This window comes from Enhydra lutris, unplaced genomic scaffold (genome assembly GCF_002288905.1).
Source record: "Enhydra lutris kenyoni isolate GAN:26980312 unplaced genomic scaffold, ASM228890v2 scaffoldscaffold90, whole genome shotgun sequence".
Taxonomy (NCBI): domain Eukaryota; kingdom Metazoa; phylum Chordata; class Mammalia; order Carnivora; family Mustelidae; genus Enhydra; species Enhydra lutris.
This window is the reverse complement of record NW_019154174.1, coordinates 6,206,485-6,221,424: the sequence shown is the minus strand read 5'-3', so window position 1 is coordinate 6,221,424 and position 14,940 is coordinate 6,206,485. Positions and strand designations below refer to the sequence as shown.

The 14,940-nt window shown below is 56.7% G+C and overlaps 1 protein-coding gene across 2 annotated transcripts; it reads left to right on the top strand.

The window, feature by feature from the left end:
* Positions 1-4,955: 4,955 nt before the first annotated feature.
* LOC111162242 (zinc finger protein 629) lies at positions 4,956-13,807 on the top strand. 2 transcript variants are annotated; one of them, XM_022526516.1, is made up of 3 exons: positions 4,956-5,104; positions 7,648-7,755; positions 7,911-13,807. In XM_022526516.1, the coding sequence occupies exons 2-3, from the start codon at positions 7,683-7,685 to the stop codon at positions 10,442-10,444; spliced, it is 2,607 nt and encodes an 868-aa protein (XP_022382224.1). In that variant the 5' UTR covers positions 4,956-5,104; positions 7,648-7,682; the 3' UTR covers positions 10,445-13,807. The 2 variants fall into 2 exon arrangements, with proteins under 2 accessions (XP_022382224.1, XP_022382225.1); XM_022526517.1 differs by lacking the exon at positions 4,956-5,104 and having other exon boundaries at positions 7,706-7,755; positions 7,892-13,807.
* Positions 13,808-14,940: the final 1,133 nt, after the last annotated feature.

Genomic DNA, 14,940 nt, shown 5'->3' with positions numbered 1-14,940 from the left:
CAAGCATCTGTTCCAGGGGAACGGGGACCTCTCTCGAAGGTTACTCTACGTGTCACATGTGAGTAGGAAATCAGCTGCATATGATTTAATGTGACTTGGATCAGGACAAACCCGAAAAGGAGATCAACGTGTTGTTTTAACCCACACTCTCCACTCCAACCTTATACTCTAAATATTTACCATTTAAAAAGTAGAAATTGGAAATTTCCAATTTACAAATTGGAAAGCATCAAACAGAACCAAAGAATCCCAAGTTAAGTCTTCCTCTTACCACAGATCCTCAGTCTTTCTCCCCAGAAGTCACTGTCCTTTCTAGGCACTTATGTACCCTCCCCAAAACATCGACTATGTGGACAAGCTTTCCATATGGCCAGACCCTTACTGTTGAGAACATCTGATCTGATGGGTTGTTCTACGGGTAAGGTGACTGAGGCCCAGAATCGTGATGACTGGAGCTATTTTGGTTCACACCTTTAGCAAATACCTGGTAACAAAACAGTATATGTATATTTTATTTACTTTCATGTTTTCTATTTATTTTTTTATTTTTAAAATATTTTATTTATTTGTTTGACAGACAGAGATCACAAGTAGGCAGAGAGGCAGGCGGGGGGCGGGGAGGCAGGCTCCCTGCAGAGCAGAGAGCCCGATATGGGGCTCAATCCCAGGACCCTGAGATCATGACCTGAGCTGAAGGCAGAGGCTTAACCCACTGAGCCACCCAGACATCCTTATTTATTTATTTTTTAAAGTAGATTCCATGACCAAAATGGGGTTTAAACTCATGACCCTGAGATCAAGTCATGTGCTGTACCAACTGAGCCAGCCAGGCATCCCATATTTACTTTTCTTTTCATTTAAATTATACATGCCTACAATTATTTAATATATAAATTTATTGTATTTACCCAATTATATATTCAGCTTTCTTTTTTTAAAATTTCATTAATTTACTTGATAGAGAGCACAAGCAGGGGGAGTAGCAGGCAGAGGGAGAAGCAGACTCCCTGCTGAGCAAGGAGCCCAATGATGTGATGTGGGGATAGACCCCAGGACCCTGGGATCATGACCTGAGCCGAAGACAAACGCTTAACTCACTGAGCCACCCAGGTGCCCCATGGCTTTCTATAGCTTAATCAAAGTTATTGTCAAAATAGAAATATATAAAAGTTCTTAATTTTCAAAAATTAAAACAAACAAAAAAACTTCCCTATTGATGATGAGGTCGGAGGAGGTGTTCTGAGCGTGAACACACTGCTCCTTTTTGGAAGAATCCTGGGGGACCGGACAGGTGGGAAGAAGCCAAGGGGGCTAGAGGCCAGAGAACCTGTCAGAAAGTCACCCTGGTCATTCAGGGATGACCACCAGGGAGTGCCAGTGGCCTGGGGCAGGGTGACAGAAGAGGTGGGCAGACTCGGCTGAGGTGCCATAGGCCTGAGGACCTGCTGACAAACGGGGTGCAGAGGAGGGCCCTTCAGGCCTTGGGGAGCAGGATGACTGGGTATCAAGGAGAGAAATGGAGCTGGTAAACCCAGACAACCGTGACACGCACAGGTCTGTCAGGCAAATGGACGAAGGAACAAGGCCTCGAGGACAGGGACAAGGCTAAGCCGCTGACGTGGAAGGATTTCTGGAACTGACCACATGGAGCAGGAAATGTTCGAGGAAGAGAATGTAAAGGAAGCACGTGGCTCTGAGCCTTAGGGACATGGTGGTTAGGAGGCAGCAGGAGGGTAGGACTGTGAGAAGTCTTAGGGAGCCACTGCAGGTTCTTGAGCAGAGGAGTGACTGCTCCTGGACTCTTAGAGGCAGAAGGGATCTCCCAGTCCTGGGACTCTGCTCTTATTCCACACTTGAGGACCACATTCCTACAAAGCAGCCCCTAATACATCCTGTGGGCAGGCACAGCCCCAGGGAAGCGGGCCCAGCTTGTCCTGCCGGCACTGGCTGGAGGCCCCCTGCCTGCGGGTGGGCAGCTGTCCTCGGGAGAGGGGTGGGGAGGAAGCAGCCCTCCCCACCCTTCTCAGGCTGCACCTTCTCAGCTCTCACATCCTGCCTGAGAGCGTCCCCCACAGAGGAGAGGGTTGGAGTCTCGGGTCACTGCTTCAGGTCCTCCCAAGTTACATACTCCCTGTGTCTCTCAGGACACGCTTTCCAGGCTCCTGGCTCGCCTGCCCACCGGGCTGAGGACTGTGCGCTCTGATGCGAAAAAATGAGGCAGCCATTTCTAGAGCTGGTCTGCTCTGAATTCTTGTATCATCTCATTATACCCTCCCATCCCTCTGGGAACCAAGGCCCATCCCCTTTCCAAAGAAGAAGCCAGATCCCCAAGTTAGGTGCCCAACACCACCCTGAGCAGTGAGGACAGAGCAGGGACAGATCAGGGCCCATCTCCAGGACCTCACAGCCCTCACACAACCTGGGTCTCAGGACATGGGGGCCTGCGTTAAGGGGCCACGTGGAAGGCTGCTGAGTGGCAGCCAAGAAGAGCCTGGCAGTGGGCCATCCATGAAAGGCAAGGAGGGGGGGACAGTCATCTTTCCAGGAGGGTCTCCTTTCTGGCCACTGTGCCAGCTGACTGTGGGCAACGGACAGCACACAGTCGCCCGCCATCAGAATGGCCCGGTCTGAGCAGGGGCACTCCGCCCTTGCCCGTTCCTCTCTCCAGCTCCTGGAGCAAGTTGGGGGAGAGGATGGCGCCCCTGAGTGGCTCAGGGGCTGCCCCCAGACACACGTGAGCCATTCTGAGAGTTGTGGTTAGAAGCCGTGTGGCTCTAAAGGCAGTGTGTCTGGATGTGAACCCAGTTCCGTCACTACTTAGTCGTGTACAAGGGACTTACCCTACCCTCGGGATGATAATATTGGTTTTGCGAGTTGTTATCAAGGTCCGCGGAGCCCTTGGAGTGAGTAGTGGCACATAGTAAATGCACAATAAACAAAACTCCTCAGAAGACATCTTCCTCATACTTGTTACTCTGACCTGGGGGACACACCAAGGGGTACAGAACCAGAACTCCCATCAAGCGGGTGTTGGAACACCAACAGTGAGTGATCACAGATACACTGAAACCACTTCTCAGCCTCCGGGTTGGAGACACAAGAGAGTGACAGAGACTGGCAAACTGGAAAGCCAGTGGTCTTGTAATGAAGGAAGCTACTGCCCAACCAGAGGCTGCCACGTGAAAATTTGGGCCTTGTTGCCACAGCTTTGGATTTTCCAAAGAAGCGGGAAATTTGGATCTATATGTGAAATGAACTGATTTTTTTTTTTTTTAAGATTTTATTTATTTGTCAGAGAGAGAGAGAGAGAGAGAGAGTGCACAAGCAGGCAAAGTGACCGGCAGAGGCAGAGGCAGATTGAAGCAGGCTCCCCACTGAGCAAGGAGCCCGATGTGGGACTCAATCCCAGGACTTTGGGATCATGACCTGAGCCGAAGGCAGCGGCTTAACCGACTGAGCCACCCACGCATCCCGAAATGGACTGATTTTTAAAGGTGCCAATTAATCTGGTTAAACACACGTGTGCACGCACACCCCACCCCCACCACGGAACAGGGTGTAGGCCAAATTAAACCCTTCTGAGAGCCTCCAGGATGCAGTTTCCAACCCCCACCCCCAACCCCTCTCTAGACTTGTTGCCCCCAGGCCACGTCAGGCTTTTGCAGGGAGGAGGCAATAGTGTGCTGTGAGAAACAGCAGAGAAAGGGAGACCAGGAGGGGCAAAGGCCCTGAGGTGGGCGAGAGGTGTCAAAGGTGATGGAAGCGAGAGGTAAGACAGGGATGCACCTGGCTGGGAAGGTGGGTGAAGGAGATAGCACAGAGACCTGAGCAGGGGCAGGGCCCGGGGGTGGGGGCCACTTGTCCTGGTGCCCACACTCTCTGCACCCCAGATGTAGGCCCAGAGAGGCTGCATCCTCTTGAATAATTTCTGACACACAGTTTGTTCCTGTGCTCGCTCCTTCACATCCCCGGACAAATAACCCTGTTCACCTTCTCCTGGGAATCTCCTGTTGTCTGTCACTTACACACTGTCAAACTTCTTGAGTTCTTGAGGGTAGAAAGCCTGATTCTTGTTCAGCTCTGGGGTCTCTCCACCACTGTTCTCCCCGCAGCGTCCAGGCTTCAAGAGACAAATGTGCGATGGAAATAATGACGACCGTGGCCTTAAGCACGTTGCCTCACTTCCCACAGCTCAGTTTCCTCTCCTGTAAAACGGGGATAATCACGAATTGTGGTGAGGAGGAATGAGATAAAGGGTGTAAGAATTGGGAGTCCAGGTAACCTGGGCCTTGGGAAGCCACCAGCGTTCTCATTTCTCCTGCTATGAGCTGGGTACCCCCTGAGCAGCTGGGAAAGGGCCCTCCCTGGTCAGTGACACCTCCCCCCACACACACAACTGAATTCCCTCCTGCCACCATGGCAGCTCAGAGGAGAGCCAACGGGGCAAGAAGCATGCTGCAAATCCCTCCTGGCTGCCAGGGTCCCCTCAGCCCAGACTCCTGCTGTCATGACTTATTTCATTTATGCCATTTTCAGTCTGTAGGATGCTCCCTCTTGGCATCTGCCCAGCCAGTCCACGCTCCCACCCCACAACCCAGGCATCTGAACCCCATCCCTGAGTCTGAGTCCCAACAAAGGCAGGCCCCAGGGGACAAGCAGCCACCAAATCCAAGCTCAGGGTTGCCGGCAGTGGCCAGCAGAACCCCCTTCAGATGGAGAGTAGCCAGCAATCCAGAGACCCCTCACTGGCATCTGGGCTTCCCCCTGAGGACCCGCTCCCGCTGTAGACCGAGAGAGGGGCGTCTCAGCCACCTCCCCCGCTCCCCGTCCTCTTTTTTTTTTCCCCAGGCTGCGGGAGGCAAAGGGTTAAATCCCATAGAGCTGATGCTCTGACTCCAGGCTAGAGGGGCCCGGGAAGCTGGGGTCACTTCCTGCTCCGTCCCAGTCACCCTGAACTGGTCCCCGGGTCCTCAGCCTGGGATCACCCCTTGAGAAGGACCCCAGAGTCCTCGGCGTCCAGCCTGCCCCCCGAGGCAGGGCATTCAAGGGGTTAAGTCCCCTGGGGCTGGATTCTGCCTTCCGGCCTTCCCCAGACTCCAGAGCCGTGAGTTGGGGACGCCTGGGTTCCTGGGGGGTGGCCCGGAGGGCCCGGGACGACCGCCGGGAACAATGGGGCGCGGGAGGCGGGGGCGCGCGGGCCTGCGCCCCCTCCCAGTCCCGGGCGCCGGTGGGGTGGGGGCCGGGCAGGGGCCGCGAGGGGCCGAGGATTCTGGGAAGAGCGCGAGGGTCTGGCTGTGGGGGAGGGGAGGGAGGGCGTGAGCATTCTGGGAAGAAGGAATGGGGCCGCCGGCGGGGCCGGGGCGCTGCGGAGCGCCGCAATCCTGGGGGCCCGGCGGGCGGGGGAGGCTAGGATGCGGGGCTCTGGCCCGGGAGCCGGAAGAGGGTCGCGGGGACCCACGCGAGCACAAGTCCAGGGTCTGCGTTAGTGCGGGCGTGGGGGAGGGGGGGGCCAGGGCCGGGGCGGCTGCATTCCCGCAGCTGCCTCCATGTCAGGGTCACCCTGGGCCGCTCTCCACCCCTCTCTGCGAGGCAGCCTCCTCCTCCTGTCCTTCCCTTCCACCTTCCCTCCGCGGTGGGGCCGTCCGAGGTCCAAGGCCGGTGCCCCGCGGCCTGTGCCTGGGTGGGCTCCCAGCACTTCTTGCCTCCCTCCGTCTTCCTACTTTCCTACTCCATGGCGGCCTTGGCTTTAACCCCTTCCCTTCTGCTCGGGACCGCTGAGCTTTAATTTCTTGGGACAATCAAGGTACATGAGGTCTTACCTGTCCTAGGAAGCCCAGCGGGCCTGTTCAGAATAGGCGGAGGCCCCTGCTCCCATCGCTCCAAAGACACTTACAGATGGGGGAAGGGACATTTCATGGCCTAAGGAGCTGCAGAAATGAAGACATTAATTTACTTCCCAAAATCCAACTCCTGTCTCCCCTACCGCTGTTTGGCAGGGTGCGACTCGCTCCTGCTACACTCTGGTTGCCTCCCAGCTGCCTCCTCAAGAGTGCTGGCCCTGTCTTCCTGCACCACTGCCCCCCTAGGCACTGTGCCCCTCCCACACAGCCTCTGGAAGCCAGGACCCTCCCCCAGGGACTCTGTTTAGGCTCTAAACATTGTGGGAGCCTAGAATTTAGCTCCTGAGGACCTATTCCCTCAAGCTGGAATCCCGTCACCCTTTTTGGAGGGATAGCTAGCTGTGAAGTTTTACCAGGAGGCCACTCTGAACTCCTGTTCCTTTGGCGCCAACCCCGTTGCAAACTGACCTTTAAAGGCATTAGACCAGACAGGTTTTCCAGGAACGAGGGGCATCTCCCTCATTCACCTTCATTCATTCAACAAAATGTCTAAGGCACCTCTTAGGTGTCAGGCACTGTCCTAGGCACAGGGTACAGCCACAACAAAACAGAACAAATGAAGCAGAAGAAGGGGTGTTAATGGGGGCGGGCCTTCAGCAGGGAGTACTGTTTTGAGGTCATCGGCGCAGACTGTCAGGCCTAGTCACCGGATCCGACAAGCCAAGGAAAGCGGATGGTCCTGGGAATTTCTCCGTATCATGGCCCACAGGTTTTGTCTGAGCTTTCCTCATCACCGGTCTCCTGCCAGCAGTCCACATTTATGAGTTTCACGTGACTCCCAAGGTCATCTCCCTCCCAGAGGCTGGGGCGAGCCAGACCCAGAACCTTGCATTTCTGGTCTGAGCTCTGGCACTTCCCAGCCTGTGACCTTGGAGAAATTTCCCTGAGTGTTGATTTCCTGATCTGTAAAATGGACAGACTGACTCCTCCGTCCCCTCACGGGCCTGTGGGGAGGATCGGGAGAGATAAGGACAGGACACACACCTGGGCAGGGACTGGGCGGCCTCCACACATTTTCCCCTTCTCCCCTTTCTTTTTCATTTCCCTCTCAAGGTCATCTCTGCAGAAGTCCCCCATGGGTTCAGACTGCCCCCCCCACCTCTGGCTTGAACTTTATGTGCTTGGATAACGGGAAGGTGCCCCAGTCCTTTTGGAGGGCCCCATCCCCTCAGGGAAATCTGATTGCTTTTGTGCTTGTTTGCTTGCTCGCTTTTCTTTCTTTCTTTCTTTCTTTCTTTTTTTTTTTTAACTCTTCAAGTGTTCCAGGCACTGTAAGTTCTCTGGGCTCATAAGGAAAGTTTATTGGTCCCAATTAGCAGCCCCATTAAGGAGGAAAATTAGAGTCTTAATGAGCTTCCTCTGATTAGCAAAATAACAGGTTTCCCAGCCTCTGGGCATCGGAGGGGTGGGGTGAGAGCCTCCTTCCCCCGTGGGTGTCAGATACTTCTCTAGCCCCCAGTCTGGGTTCAGAGGGTTATGACTGATGAGCTTTTAATTACACACTTAAATTCATCTACCGGCTTAGTTGTGATCTTAAGATCTGGAGCAGGAATCGGGCCTGCAGGGGTAGGGGGGCCGCTGTGAGAACAGACGCCCGGAAAAATGGGGAGGTGGGAAACTGAAGTTCACCCGAGGAGGAACACGGCCTGGGGCCAGCAGGTGAAGGAGTCGGGCTTGGGAAGTAAAGAAACTTGCAGATCAGCTCCGATCGCGTGATCCTCTCTTCTCCCCTACCCCCCTCCCCCAGGGTGCCTGGAACACTGGGCAGTCCTGAGCTCTGGGATGGAGCCTGAGACAGCGCTGTGGGGCCCCGATCTGCAGGGTCCTGAACAGAGCCCCAGCGATGCTCACAGAGGTGAGGGGCACAAGAAGGGACTGCAGGCCTGACAAGGCAGCGGCCCCGGTTCAGGGAGGGGCCCAGACTCTGGGGGACGCCCAGGGGAGGGAAGAGAGCCCCAGCCCTGTGTTCTGAAAGGAAATGGGGGCTGGAGACTCCCTTTCTCTCTGTAGGTGCCGAGAGTGGGAACGAAGAGGAGAACGCTCAGCAGGAAAGTTCTGGGGAGGAGATCATCTTGGGAGATCCAGCTCAGAGTCCAGAATTCAAGGACCCATCAGAGATGCCCCCAGAGAGACCTTCCCAGGATCCGACAGTCCCTCAGGACTCCCCAACCCCACTGGGTCACCCCAACCCCTTGGACCAGCAGACCGCTCTGGATCCCCCCGCCCCTGAGGTAGTCCCTACGCCCTCGGACTGGACCAAGGCCTGTGAGGCCAGCTGGCAGTGGGGGACTCTGACCACGTGGAACAGCCCCCCGGTGGTCCCAGCCAATGAGCCCAGCCTCCGGGAGCTGGTGCAGGGCCGCCCTTCTGGGGCCGAGAAGCCCTACATCTGCAACGAGTGCGGCAAGAGCTTCAGCCAGTGGTCCAAGCTGCTGCGGCACCAGCGCATCCACACGGGCGAGCGGCCCAACACCTGCTCCGAGTGCGGCAAGAGCTTCACGCAGAGCTCGCACCTGGTGCAGCACCAGCGCACGCACACCGGCGAGAAGCCCTACAAGTGCCCGGACTGCGGCAAGTGCTTCAGCTGGAGCTCCAACCTGGTGCAGCACCAGCGCACGCACACGGGCGAGAAGCCCTACAAGTGCACGGAGTGCGAGAAGGCCTTCACCCAGAGCACCAACCTCATCAAGCACCAGCGCTCGCACACGGGCGAGAAGCCGTACAAGTGCGGCGAGTGCCGGCGCGCCTTCTACCGCAGCTCGGACCTCATCCAGCACCAGGCCACGCACACGGGCGAGAAGCCCTACAAGTGCCCCGAGTGCGGCAAGCGCTTCGGCCAGAACCACAACCTCCTCAAGCACCAGAAGATCCACGCCGGCGAGAAGCCGTACCGCTGCACCGAGTGCGGCAAGAGCTTCATCCAGAGCTCGGAGCTGACCCAGCACCAGCGCACGCACACCGGCGAGAAGCCCTACGAGTGCCTGGAGTGCGGCAAGAGCTTCGGCCACAGCTCCACCCTCATCAAGCACCAGCGGACCCACCTGCGCGAGGACCCGTTCAAGTGCCCCGTGTGCGGCAAGACCTTCACGCTGAGCGCCACGCTGCTGCGGCACCAGCGCACGCACACTGGCGAGCGGCCCTACAAGTGCCCCGAGTGCGGCAAGAGCTTCAGCGTCAGCTCCAACCTCATCAACCACCAGCGCATCCACCGCGGCGAGCGGCCCTACATCTGCGCGGACTGCGGCAAGAGCTTCATCATGAGCTCCACCCTCATCCGCCACCAGCGCATCCACACGGGCGAGAAGCCCTATAAGTGCTCCGACTGCGGCAAGAGCTTCATCCGCAGCTCCCACCTCATCCAGCACCGGCGCACGCACACGGGCGAGAAGCCCTACAAGTGCCCCGAGTGCGGCAAGAGCTTCAGCCAGAGCTCCAACCTCATCACCCACGTGCGCACGCACATGGATGAGAACCTGTTCGTGTGCTCCGACTGCGGGAAGGCCTTCCTGGAGGCGCACGAGCTGGAGCAGCATCGGGTGGTCCACGAGAGGGGCAAGACCCCAGCGCGCAGAGCTCAGGGCGACAGCCTGCTGGGGCTGGGCGACCCCGCCCTGCTGACACCGCCCCCAGGAGCCAAACCACACAAGTGTCTTGTCTGCGGAAAGGGCTTCAACGACGAGGGCATCTTCATGCAGCATCAGCGGATCCACATCGGAGAAAACCCCTACAAAAACTCGGATGGCCTCATCGCACACCCAGCCCCCAAGGCGCCTCAGTTCCGACCCCCCAGGCTCCCCTTCGGAGGCAATTCCTACCCAGGAGCTGCGGAGGGCCGAGCTGAACCCCCCGGACAGCCCTTTAAAATGCCCGAGGGGCAGGAGAGCTTCAGCCAAAGGCTGGGCCTGCTCTCTTCCAAGTCCTACATTTGTTCCCACTGTGGAGAAAGTTTTCTGGATAGGGCCGTGCTCCTCCAGCATCAGCTCACCCACGGCAATGAAAAGCCCTTTCTCTTCCCTGATTATAGGATTGGTCTAGGGGAAGGGGCCGGGCCCAGCCCCTTCCTAAGTGGAAAGCCCTTTAAATGCCCTGAATGCAAAAAGAGCTTTGGCCTCAGCTCTGAGCTGTTGCTGCACCAGAAAGTCCACGCAGGTGGGAAATCCCAGAAGAGTCCGGAGCTGGGGAAGAGCTCTTCTGTCCTCCTGGAGCACCTCAGGAGCCCCTTGGGGGCCAGGCCCTACAGCTGCTCAGACTGTGGGGCCTCCTTTCTTGATCGCCTGGCGCTCACCCGGCACCAGGAGACCCACACCCAAGAAAAGCCCCCCACACCTGAGGATCCCCCTCCAGAATCAGCCACCCTGTCCACGGGCCAGGAAGGTGTGGCAGAGGCCCCCACCCCCACGGGGAGTGGCCACCATGGGGACGGGGAAAACCCCAAGACCCTCTTGGAAGAAAAGCCCTATTTGTGCCCTGAGTGTGGAGACGGCTTCACGGAAGTCGCAGCCCTCCTCCTCCATCGGAGCTGCCACCCCGGGGTCACCTTGTGAAATGGGTCTGGAGACCAAGGGCCTCTCTCTCCTGAGAGGAACACTGGCTCTCCCCAGAGATGGTGTGGGGGAAAGGAGGAAAACCCTATCAGGTTGTAGAGAAGCGGAGGATAAAGAACCCGGGGTAAAAATAGTTCTTTTACATCAGTGACGAGAAACCCTATAAAAATGTTGGTGGGAACCACTTAATAAGGCAGTAGAGAAAAACTGTTGGGTTAGAAACCCTATAAATATGTAGGAAAAAAAAAAAGCCCTTTAAGTCTGTAGCAGAAAAACCCTATAAACCATAGTGGATAAAAGCCCTATTAATTGTAGGAAGAGGTCCCAATACGTCTCTAGGCAACCCTATAAAACTGTATCAAAATCCTTGTGAAACTATAGGGTCGGGGAAGTGCAGGGAATCCAGTGGCATTGACTTGAAAGGAGTGACCCTCAGAAGGTGCAGCAGAGCCTCCCATGAACTTGTCCCGCAGTGTTCCCTCCCCCTGGAGTTCGGAGGGGGCCTCTCTTCCAGAAGCCTTGAACAGTGACACTGAGGAAAATGCTCAGCTGGGGACTAGTGTGGGGGGAGGTGAAAAACAAGGGAGGAGGAGCCCCCAGGCCCACAGAGAAGAAACCACCCAGGGAACTAGGAGGAGAAAGTTCAGCTCGCTGCCCTGGGGCTTCCTCAGGGGATGAGGCCGATCTTAGGTGATCGCGTGTTAGAGGAAGAGGCCCACGGAATTCCTTAGGAGGAAGAACCCAAAAATGGGGAAGGAAAAAAAAAAGTGATGTCAAGCCTTTTTAAAGGCTTAAGTTTGGGGTGCATAGGAACTTCAAAGAACACTGGGAAACCACCACGATAGGGGGCAGGGAGGGATTTCTGTTAGGGCGCGTTGAGGAAAGCAAGCCAAGGTGAAGTGGTGTCCGGATGGAGGCCAGCAGACTCGGGGCTGCCCAGTGCTCCCCGTTTCCGGGAGCTTGTTAAGCTACAAGTGCAAGCAGATCCCAGCTCCAGCCACCGGGGCTGTTCCCCGGGCCAGGCAGGACGGGGGACTTCGACTCCAAGAGGCCTCCCCTGATGGAGGGTCCCGCCTACCCAATTCTCAGGTCTCGCCGTCAGGAGCTGTCTCCTGCCATCTAACTGCCGCCAGACTCGCTGCAGTGGCAGCTCGCATCCTCGAATTCTGCCCTCAGTGGAGAGGGGGAACCCGCTGCTAGTCGACCTCCAAAGAATAAAGCCCTTCAGAGACTCAAGGCTTGTGTGTGGTTAAATCCTCCCTAGACTTCTCTTCTCCGAGTCAAAAGAGCCACGTGTCAGTTCTCTGTGGCCACGAGGGACAGCGAGTCGACAGAACAGAGTGCTCGGATTAGCTGGCAACCTGCTTTTTTAAGCCTCACTCTTCCATCTGAGCTGTTAGCCAGGCTGCCGGTGGGATGAGCCAGCCGGCACATAGTGGTGGGCATCCAGACACCCCACAGATGGGGCCACGGGTCCCTGAAGAGCATCCGGAGGCCTGACCACCTTCCTCACCCTGGTACTTGGAGCACTCTGAGGTGGTGATGACCCAGCCCGATCGTGGCCTTGGAAGGGGACAAATCCCACCCTCCTGGGCTCCTCTTCTCCTTAGCCAGAAACCTCCAGAGGGAAATGGAAGGATGAGAAACCCGCTCCCCTGCCAGGCCCATCTCCCGTCCTCACACACACACAGTAATGCTCTTTCATTAACCCAGCCCAGCCCGCTAACATAACTGGGTGTGTGTGTGTGGCGGCAGGGGTTGGGGGGATACAGAGACTGCTGCCCTAGGAAATGGTCGAGTGGAAACTCTCGTGACACCTGTAACAAGAACCACCCTCTAACCCAGGAGACCCTTAAAGGAGAGGATTCCGTCCAGTGCTGGGTCCAAAGGAAGTGCCCATGGGCCCCACGCTGGCACCAGCTGTGCGTTGTGGTCCTCGACTCAGAGAACTGAGATGCTAGGTGAGGGGGCCTTTCCCTGGAGAGGGCGACCCGCATTCCTCAGAGCTGTGGAAGAGACCTCTAACCCCACAACCTAAAAGCCTGAATGGTGAAAGCACTTCACCCTTCATCTCTCCTGCCCACCCGAAGAGATGACCTTAAATTCAAAGGATCAAAATCTAGAACACTGTAGGAGGAAAAACCCAGGCCTGCTGGGGAGAAGGGAGAGGCAGGCCTTGGATAATTGTGGGGAGACACTTGTCACCATCTGCATAAAGCCCCAGCCCACCCAAGCGCCAGGTCAGAAAGCACTACTGAGAGGGGAGAAGGAATCTGCCCGCCGAATCTCTACTGACCGAAGCATCAGCAGAGGGGGTGTCCCTGTGAGACTAAGGAAGAGGGGACAGTCCTCCAAGTCAAAGCAGATTTGTTCTAAGATGGTAGTAGAAAAAAACCAGTTGTAGAGACAAAGCCCTTGTAAAGCTAGAAACAGCTCCCCTTGGAAACAGGTCTGAGGACTCTGTCTTCGGAAGAGTCCTGGAGAGCAGCCTGTGGGGCTCCAGGGCCAGTCTGGGGTGGTAGCGGGGGAGGTGGTCAGTGTGGTCGAAGGCCAGCCGTCAGCCTGTTGAGGACTAGGGTGTAGCATACATAGTAGGACGCTTGCATGTGTAGGGATGGGTGAGGGCCAGCGGTCTTGGCTCCGGTACTGAATGGATGACGTGGGCATGACTAGTTGTGGTCCGGGGTTTTGTAGCAGGAAAGGGGCCGAATCAGAGACCTTTGGGGCATGACTTGTTCTCTCTTGCCCACCTCCCCAAACTTCTTTACCCAGGTGCTTCCCTCCCAGAGTGAGCTGCATCTTGGGAGGAACTAAGCAGGGAGCTGGCCTGGGGAGGTGGCAGTGTCCAGAGTCCCTCTGGCCAGATGAGGCAAAGGCCCAGGGGACGGTCGTGGCACGTGCCCACCAGAACTTAGTCCAAAAGGTGCAGCATAGCCAAATCCTCTTGTCCGGCTCCTCGCAGGCCTGGCTTCAGGCTTCGGAAGTGCCCTGGGGGAGGAGCCCAACAGACAGGTCACAGGGTCACTGGCGAAAGCAGAGGGGAGAGTAGACACTGATCTGAGCTTAGGGTGCAACCTGAACCTCTATGGCTGTGGAGGTCACGTGGGAACTCGACAGAACTGGGCATGGATCCTGAATGGTGGGGACACTTGAAACGGTCACAGCCAAGAGGGGAGATTCCATGACACCTGCTCCAGAGGCGAGCAGCCCCCAGACTCCTTTGCCCCTATTAGGGAAGCCCCACTCAACCTGACTTGTCCCCGTGGAGTGAAGAGAGGCCCCACGTTTGAGTGTTGTGTGTCAATAACAGTGTTGTGTCGCCGGTGGTCATGTTGATTAGTTGAAGAGAATAAAGGGAATAAGATTTCCCAGGTGTTTTCTGTCTTGTCTTTCAAGCCTGGAGCAAGCTGAAGGAGCTTTGTCCTCTCCCAGAGCCAGGGTCTGTGTGTCTGCTCAAAAGCTCAGCTGGGCCCATTCTCGCAGATGCCCTCAAATTCCCAAACATTGCTCACAGGTAGAAGCCAGAGGCTTTATGGATCGTTAAAATCCCCATCCTAGAGAGAAACACGCTGAGATGGTGGCAGAGCCAAGCAGCTCTTGTTGGTGCCTGGCTTTTGCCACCAGCAAAATGACCGTTGGGCGGCTGCCTGGTGATTCTGGCACTAACTGGCTCTGGTCCAGCCATGCGGCCCCAGGGAGGCCTCTCCCGTCACAAGGAAAAGCTCCAAAGATCTAGTTCCGAAAGCCGGTGGCACCTCCCCTGGTCCGTCTGGGGCCCAGTCAGCCTACCTCTGGAACAGAGCCTCCTAGACCCTGAGGAGGCACGGGTGGAGATCTCCCCCCAAGAGGTAGCCCACAAGCCCTCACTGTGTGGAGAGGTTCGGAGAAGGGCACCACTTGCCCGAGATCCACAGGAAGGCAGTAAGGGAAACCAGAACGGCCGGGAGCAGGCTCCGTACCCAGCCAAACCTGTCCTCCCCCAGCATGGGACCTGCCTGGGCCTGGCCTGGGCTCCACACTGTCTGGCCAGGAGGGGCTGCTCTTGCTGAATCCTCAATGCCTGGTTTGCCTCAGCTGCCATCTCCTGGGCCTAGGCCGGGCCATGGCCCCCTGAACAGTCACCTGAGATCCACACTTTCTTTAACCTGTAGCCCGCCTCTGCCCCGGCCTGCAGGGAGCCTCATGCCCCAGCCAGGAAGCTTTCTCTCCACTTTCTCTGCACCTCTCTGACCTAGACCTCCAGAGCAGTCTTGCTGTCTCTCCTTCCCCTTCCCTATCGGGAAAGCAGGAAGTGGGGTAGTAAGGGAGAAGGGACTTGCCTTTCACAAGGAGGTGAGCAGGGAAGGTTATCCTGCATTCTGTGTTCGCCATCCTGGTCCCAGCGCAGGAATCTTCAGTCAAGTGAGGGGACTTCAGGGAAACAACAGGCATTGGAGCACAGTGATTGGTTCAGAGACTTAGCAGAAAAGGCTGTGGACCCAGACATGGTGCCTGCC